Genomic DNA, 8513 nt, shown 5'->3' with positions numbered 1-8513 from the left:
CTCTTCGCTGCTGCACCGGGGCACCTGGTGGCAGTATATATTTCCACCGGTTTTGCTGGAACTATGCCGCCGGCGCAGCTTTTCTTTCTCAAGGACGTGATCCCAAAATGGTTCCAGAACCCTGGAACACCTGCTACTGTCCACTGAGATGTACGATTCGACTAATAAGATAGGGCATGCAGGACAACTCGCGTAGAACAGTCCAGTCCAGACCCACTAGCTGCAAGCCACGGTAAGAAAAGCTGATTCGTACAAGCAGTAATTTGATACATATAACGGGTCCTAGTTGAACAATGTTTACACTTAATTAAGCACCCTTTGTCCTTTTCCCCGCCTCAGGTAAGCACACATGTAAGCCTAACAGTGGATGCAATTTGGCCACTCTACCCTCAAGCGTCAAGCCAGCCATGGGGTAGACTATCACTGTATACTCACTCTCACCCTATTTAATTCACCGGGGTAGGGGACCCTTGCTCCATCCAAGTCACTCCCCTCAGCTTCCTTTTTACTAAACGCGCTACCTCCCAGCTTTCAGCCCGATGAATGCAGTAGATCAGAAGCGCCGGTGTCCTCGCTGATCACCAGGCCGGCCGAGGGCACCTCCAAAACCCTGAAACTGTGCCCATCAGCTCAGCTCCTAGCTCATCGTTCTTGCCGTTTCTGGCCCTAAAGTTGCATCAAATTCACCGCTCTGATCGCTGGAAGGTAGCACCTGGTAGCTTGAAGCAAGAATCAATGGGGGTAAGCTCGTTTACAGGGCTCAGCAGCAGTTCTTTCTTTCTTGTATTTTCAGAGTAGTATACTACACGTATATGTACGTGCGAGTGGTGTAATTTGCACTGTTATGTTTGGCAGCTCATTAACTGGGTGCAAAATCGCTTGAATACCAAACAAGAGAAGAAACGTCCCGCAGCCACAGCCGCCGCCGCCGGTAGCTCGGCTCGCAGTAAGTGATCCGTCCCATGCGTTGCGCTACTATGGTTTCTGCTTCACCTTGATCATGAGACGAGCACGTATAGGGTCTCATGCATGTGTCTGACGTACGTTAATTTGTAGATGCTCCGGCACGGGAGCACTTCCGCGACCAGGAGTACGACGCTCGCGATGAGAGGAGCGCCGGCGACTGGAGCATGCTCTCCATTGGGACGCTCGGCAACGAGCAGCCCACGGCGCCAGCGGAGGACCAGGCGGTGCCGGACTTCACCGTCGAGGAGGTGAAGAAGCTGCAGGACGCGCTGAACAAGCTGCTCCGGCGCGCCAAGTCCAAGTCCAGCGCCCGCGGCTCAACCGCCGGCGCCGGCGACGACGACCAGAGCCTGCCGCTCGACAGGTTCCTCAACTGCCCCTCCAGCCTCGAGGTCGACCGCCGGCTCTCGCTCAGGCTGCAGGCCCCCGACGCGGCGGGCCAGAACGGGGCGGAGTTCTCGCCGGACACGCAGATCATACTCACCAAGGCCAGGGAGCTCCTCGCCAGCACCACCGGCGGTGGCGGCGTGAAGCAGAAGTCCTTCAAGTTTCTCCTCAAGAAGATGTTCGTCTGTGGCGGCGGCTTCGCGCCGCAGCCAAGCTTCAAGGATCCAGTTGAAACAAAACTGGAGAAGGTAATATACGTTAGTTATTATCATGCATGATCTTACTGTTCAAGCTAGGTTCAGTTAGGTCTTTGTCACATTAATGTGTTAATTTGTCACATTTTGTCCGTATACGTGATTGATCATGCAAGTTGTTGTTACGTGTGTAGTTATTTAGGACGATGCTTCACAAGAAGATGAGCGCCGCGCGCCAGAGCAACGCGGCATCTTCGTCAAGGAAGTATTACCTAGAGGACAAACAAATGGAGAAGATCCAAATGGATGGTTGCTACGAGGAGGAGGATGACAACGGAGAAGATGTTTCCAAGTGGGACAAAACAGATTCAGACTGTAAGTTGCTAGATTTAATTTCACCACGTACTGCCTTAACAATGGAGAAGATGTCTCCAGTGGAGATGATGATAACTTTGCACTCAAGTAGATCAGATCATGCATGCATGGAAAGTAGCTTCGACTACTGATTATAGCATGAACTGATAGTCGATTTATCTTGCTTATTTTTGCAGTCATTGTTCTTGAGGTGTAAACCGAGACCAGGTACAAGGCAAAGATCATTATGATGTGACTTGGTAAGCTATAAAGTTCATATGGCATGTTCGTATTGAATCGAATTCACCAATCAGTTCACCAGAATACTCATTCAGTAGATTGAATCTGACCTGATAAGTACTGAATTTTGGAATATGTAAATTTTGCAGATTGTATGCATCTGATAGATAGAGGATGATGGATCCACAATAATCCACATACGCCAGATGCGGAATTGAACGATGAATCAATCAGATAGATAGAGGACGACCGAATGCACCAGGGTGTACTGCTGCATGAAGATCGCACGGTCTACATACATGCACAAGATTTGAACTGATGTTCATAAGAGGGTTTAAGTTTCAGCTTAATCACTTTAGTTACATTTCTGTTTTTTCAGAGGCCAGATATATCCATGTTCCACATATATACTACTCCTTATCATTCTGTGTAATACAAGTTACAGTAATCAGTGCATGTAGTGAGGAAGTGGACCCTCATGTGTTCTAGTTTAATCAATGTGGCCAATCTCAAGAACTTGGCGCAATGAAAAATATTGGTCATGAATGGACACAAAGGGTACAGCAACTAGGGTTCTTGGAACATGCGGAACTGCCGAAAACGGAAAGCCAGCCTGGAGCTGGGGCGCACATCGATCCCAAATCTCCATTGGCATTTGGATCAGACTTCAGAGGCAGAGCACCGGCACATTCGTGTGTGTCTGTGCCAACTCTGGAAAAAAAGGTACACATGAGTGAGCGCCAAGCAACACTCTGCACCTTTGGCAAAGGCCGATGTGCCATTGAATGTGATCCTTCACTACAAAGTACAGTACATACTCCTATGTATCAGGTGAAAACGCTGACTCTCCTTTGTTTCGCCCAACACAGCCTTAATTTTAACTTAAATATTGACGAATAATGATCGACCCTTTTTTAATGTATTCCGGGATGGGCCATGTATTTGCAAAAGAAATGGCAGGTTGACCAAGTTTAAAGTGTCACTACATTCGACTCTGAAGAACCCCACAAACACTGACGGGTTGAAGCGAACTCAAATCACGATTTTGGTTGTAAAAACTAGCGCAATGTGGTGGAGTTTATAGAAGTAAAAGAATCATGAATCGTCTTTTTTTCGGCAGTTAGAAAACCATGCATGTGCGATGCAGAAGACAGTTTATAGACATAACTTTTTATTTGAAAATATGAACTGAATTATCGAGCAAGGATTTTTGGCTCAGCAAGTCCTTTAGTTTAAATATACAAAAATCATATTTTTATAAAAAAATGAAGAAAAAAAACAGAATCTAAGATGTATCATAGATACGTTGAAATAGTAAATTTGAAACAATTTGTCATTTTTGTGTAGCCCAGAATACAAATAATTTCACAATACGATTTTGCATACTTGTAGGATACATCACTGAGTCACTGACTACATTCATAGTTTTTAAAATAAAAGTAAATCCCTACAGGGGCCAAAGAGAGTTTTCGCTTAATTATACAATTTGTGCACACAAATAAATCTGAACTATTTACTATTGTACTTTTTTTACAAACGTATTACTTTTTTTAATCTTCTTGACAAGTTTTTTGTTTGTTTGCAGAAAACGACTAGGGGGTAAAGTTTGTGTAAGCTAGAGGGTAAAGTGTATAGGATTGGTACAGAGGAGCTCTTCTGCCTTTAGGAATGTAGTCTTTGCTAGTTAAGGAAGCCCTAGGGATCCACAAGAGGAGAGCATGGAGCCTGTCTGGCCTGATGAAGTATGCTTAACAAGGGCTACTAGTAGTATTTCCAATTGTTTAGTCGCAAATTGCGAACCAAAAAAAAAATCAATTTGGATGAATGGCTGTGCAAGAATGTCTGGACAGGGCAGGGACACTCATGATTCACTACTGGTGGGTGGACCAATGATCGAAACATAAACATATGGTCGATCTCTAGGGAGGCAATTCTCCAATAAAAGAAATATCTATGGAGGCTAGAACTAGCGAGAAGCTCCCGCGATGTGGTCCTGAATCCCGTATTGCTTTTGGCCAAGAAGGTACAATAATGTAATCGGGATGTGCATCTTTTAACGAGCTGCATATCTATCCAATGCATACTCAGGTCAACTGAGTTCTGCTGTCCTCATCAATTAGAATTTAAAACAGACAAGTAAATCTTTGATGTCTTTAAACTCTTTTTTTTTCTATGACACAATTTTACATTTTTCTAAAGGCAGCAGAAAAAACCAAGACTAAATAGTAACAAAGTTTCACCTGTAATTTTCATTTGATCGGCAATATCAACGATAGATGCATGTGTAAAATCGTTAAAATAGTCAGTCACCATCGGCAAGAGTACTAACACGAGTATACCAGGGAAACATTCAACCGAATAGGTCGATCACTTGGGAGCCTAGAGTATTAATCATCATTGTCGGTGACATAACAGCCATGACAAATATTGCAAGAACAATACTCCTCGTGGCAACCATGAGAAAAGAACTATTAGCATAGTAAGCGATTAGATCATCGCAGAAAGTAGACGGAAGACGATGTTTGGTAACTCAGTTCAGTGATAAATGCATACATCTGCGGGACATGCTTTACGGGCGCTCCTCCCCAGATACTATCATAATACCTTCGACGACAAGCCCGCCACGGTATACAAAAACGTCAGATCTACGAACGTCATGCTGCGGCGCCGAACCGTCCCCGAAAATTGACCTTGTGTCTAACCTAGCTTTCGTCTAGTCTATTTTGGCTACCCCGTGTGCCTTTATATATTAGGCCTAGGTTATAAAAGTTCGACTCCAACACGTAACCTACCCGCACAGTCCAATTCCAACTGTAGACTATACGTAAGAACCATAATTGATTTGGAGCAAAATCTGGAGACTCATACCAAGAGAAATTTAATCTTCCAGCATGACCATTGACATCGGAGAAAAGATCTTTGTCCTTGAACGAATGGCAGAAAATCTTTTATTATAGATGATGTCATTTTCATTGGAACGGAGGCCAACAAGAAGATGAAACGAAAGCCCGAACAGAGGCCAACAGACGAGAAAGATAGAGATAAGAGCCAGATCAACTCTGATGCGTGGGCAGCGTATCTTCGATGAATCGGAAAGATATCGCAGCTATACCTTTGATGCCAGTCTGTAGCAGACAGTCCTGACGAGGGTTCAGATTTTGGGCAGCGTATCCTGTTCGATGAATCGGAAAGAGATCGCAGCTATACCTTTGATGCGAGTCACTCGGGGAGCAGGTTTTGTCCGGTATACATGTGCTGCGAATGCTATTTGGTTTTGAACGTACGACTATAACTGCCATTTGGCAGTCTCACAAAGGAGGTCAGTTTTTTATTTTTTCAATGAAAAATAGGTAAAGTTCACATGAAATACATAGATGGTTCATATATTTTGCTGGATTTCTGTGTTTCTCTGCGTAGACATAATTTGGCTTTAACCTGTTAAGTCAATGTAGTTGAGGCAACACCAAAGGTGCTGGTAGATTTCTGTGTTCCCAAGGTTTGTTTGTATCAGACACAAAAGCAAGCGAAGAGGCCCAGCAACCGGCCAAACTGGACACAGGTAAGGTTTCCAGCCATGAGTGCATATGAGAATTATATGCACCGGATTATCACAAAATGCCTGTGCTGCCCATCGGCCATCCAACAACGAGAGAGAAATCACAGGCTATGCACCGGATGCTTCAGCCTCATCGACAAAATAGCACATGAAAATGGCACATGACAGATGCAATCATGAAACATTTCCATTAACTTCTGCGCAGCACACCTTGATACTGAAGGTAATTTCAGGTTCATGTACCATTTAGATCGGTATCTTGGGGAGGGAGCGTAATGGGGAATTTGAGGACAAAGGGCTTCTTGTTGCAAGGTAGAACTTTTGCAGAGCTGTTTTGCAAATGTACCAATGGAAGTAGATGCAAATGACGTCAGGTTCAATTCTATACCACGTCAACCCACGTCAACATAACTAATGGCCATGATTTTCCTGGTGCAGTAGGAGTACTCCACATGCTTGAGTACATGATTCATTCTCGAGTGCACACAAGCAAGCTCAAGGAAAACGGCAGACAAGAAAATAAACAGATATCGAACCACCCAGTCTTATAACAAAGGAGAGATTCACACTCGGTAGTAATACTACGACTCCACTCAACTATAGTCCAAAAACCTTACAGGAATTGTTTCCCGAACACCAAGACAATCATAGCAACGAAAAACTGTAGATATATAGTGCTGCTGCATTGTCCACCGACCACCATTGTCTGCCTCGGGAAGATTTCTGCAACAAAATAGGATTATCAGAGTTTGTACAAACATGTCTAAAGAAGCACAGGGATAGTTTTTCTGATCAAAATTGATGTGCTCAGATCAGTTTCTTGCATAACTATAAAAACAGGGACACTGAAGATGAAGTGGAGATAAGAAGTAGCCACGCAATAGTGTAGTATAACTATAAAAACAGGGTCACTGAAGATGAAGTGGAGATAAGAAGTAGACACACAATAGTGTAGTATGCCTTCCAAACATATGTAAAGGAAAGAGAGGCATTCATCATGTCATAACATCTAGACCAGCCAGGTATAACCAGTGCATTGAAGCTAGGATACGAAATTAAAGGAGCTGAAGAAACTCACAAATTTTGTTGAACGCAACAATGTCGCAGCTCTGGATGTACTCGTTCGCTGGTTCAACACACAGATGGTCCTCAATGAGTGTGTCGACAGAGACAAGATCATCAATGATGGTCATCATGATCTGAAGCTTCTTGATGCCATATCCAACTGGCATGAGCTTGGCTGCACAGGATGGAAAATACTCCCATGTTACACAAGAAGTAATATTTACACAGAAATAGAATGTGCATCTAAGGGCATAGCGACATACAAGCACCCCACAGAAGGCCCTCCATCTTGACGCTTCTCACAGCTTCCTCCAGCTTGGCCATGTCAGTCTCATCGTCCCATGGTTTCACATCAAGCAAAACTGAGGACTTCCCAGCTGACACAATGAAACAATAGAAGATATAAATGAGCAATGGAAAGATTATAGAACATAAAATCTTTCACAAATACTGAGATTTTTATTTTTGAGGGATGTTAGGACTATACATGCTTTCCAAATAAAGTTCCCAGACAAAGAACTAATTGAGAAAATAAAATGCAAAGAAATCGGGATAACATACATTCTTTCTTCTTGCTAGAAGCCTTAACTGCAGCAGCGCGTTCTGCGGCTGCCTTCTTCTCCTCCTCCGTCTCCTCACCAAAAAGGTCAACATCGTCATCATCGTCATCATCAGCAGCAGGAGCCTGCAATTACAAGATATATATTGTTATACTTGTGATAATGGAAGGTATCAAGCCACACAAATGACCAATAGCTTCTGACAACATGAAACAGTTCAGTCAGTGGCACAACTATGAGTATGCAATTCATAACTTCATCCAAAATAGAAGGTTATGGTTGTAACCTTTCCCTTAGTATCAGCGGAAGTAGATGCTTCAGGGACAATTGAAGACTCGACCTTGACACCTTGACCAGCTGCAGTAACTCCACTGGATATGAATATACATCATTAGCAAAATAAACATCACTAGAGATGACGAAGGGGAAATGAACTGACTATTTTGAATTAAAATTAGGTTGGGTGCATACCTCAGCTTTAGGAGTGCATCAATGTGATTGTACCACCTTACAACATTGGTGTACTTTGAGGGAGGGGCAACCGAAAATTCAGCAAACACAGCCATGTCGTCCTTGGAAGCTTGGTATCTAGAGGAAACATATTACAGGGTAAGACTGGTGCTAAAATATACAGATTATAAGTAAATAGGATGGTGCAAAACACATACCCGGTGATGTAGCTGCGAGACAGAAGGTAAGTATCAAGGTTTTTAAGGCCAGCCTCGGAGTTGACATTGAAGGCCACCATCTTGCCTCAAAAGGATGTCGTAGTGATCTAATGGCATAGAAAAGGTTGGTGTAAGAACAACGCAAAAGGAAAAATCATGATATCAGAGGATCACTAGGAAATTTAGAATATACCGCAATGTACACTGAGAGCAATCATAACAAAAGTAAGTAACAAAAGAATAGAGTCTAAATCCTGATACCAAATCATAGTTTTGTTGGGTTATCTCGCAGCTTTGATGTACAGTGAAATAATAGATTTTGACTATGTATTGTAACTAATTACAAATCAAACACACCACCCTGGGTAGAACAGAAACAACAAGTGAAACAGCGCAACAATACACCGCAAAACTTGCATTTTACACCAACAACATTCAGCCACAAAGAGCTGTGTACGCACATATCAGATACAGTACGTCCAAGAGCTCAAACAGTCAAGCTATGGCTTGTTTTACCGCATTG

General features: G+C 43.3%; 2 protein-coding genes across 3 annotated transcripts; one reads left to right on the top strand and one right to left on the bottom strand.

Moving 5' to 3' along the window:
• Positions 1 to 735: 735 nt before the first annotated feature.
• Positions 736 to 2118, top strand: LOC124673587 (protein NEGATIVE GRAVITROPIC RESPONSE OF ROOTS-like). The gene is made up of 5 exons (XM_047209637.1): positions 736 to 741; positions 856 to 946; positions 1057 to 1601; positions 1742 to 1922; positions 2099 to 2118. Exons 1-5 carry the CDS (start codon positions 736 to 738, stop codon positions 2116 to 2118), a joined length of 843 nt encoding a protein of 280 aa, XP_047065593.1.
• A 4091-nt stretch (positions 2119 to 6209) lies between these two features.
• Positions 6210 to 8121, bottom strand: LOC124675733 (elongation factor 1-delta 1-like). Of its 2 annotated transcripts, XM_047211809.1 has the most exons (7): positions 7991 to 8121; positions 7794 to 7910; positions 7609 to 7693; positions 7324 to 7447; positions 7026 to 7139; positions 6776 to 6937; positions 6210 to 6420 (listed from the first exon to the last, which is right to left on the bottom strand). In XM_047211809.1, coding segments are annotated over exons 1-7 (684 nt in total). In that variant the 5' UTR covers positions 8071 to 8121; the 3' UTR covers positions 6210 to 6418. The 2 variants fall into 2 exon arrangements, with proteins under 2 accessions (XP_047067765.1, XP_047067764.1); XM_047211808.1 differs by lacking the exon at positions 6210 to 6420 and having other exon boundaries at positions 6753 to 6937.
• Between the last annotated feature and the right edge of the window lie 392 nt (positions 8122 to 8513).

The sequence above is a fragment of the Lolium rigidum genome, chromosome 7, assembly GCF_022539505.1.
Source record: "Lolium rigidum isolate FL_2022 chromosome 7, APGP_CSIRO_Lrig_0.1, whole genome shotgun sequence".
Taxonomy (NCBI): Eukaryota; Viridiplantae; Streptophyta; class Magnoliopsida; order Poales; family Poaceae; genus Lolium; species Lolium rigidum.
Note: the sequence above shows the minus strand (reverse complement) of the source record. Positions and strands in the feature narration are given on the sequence as shown.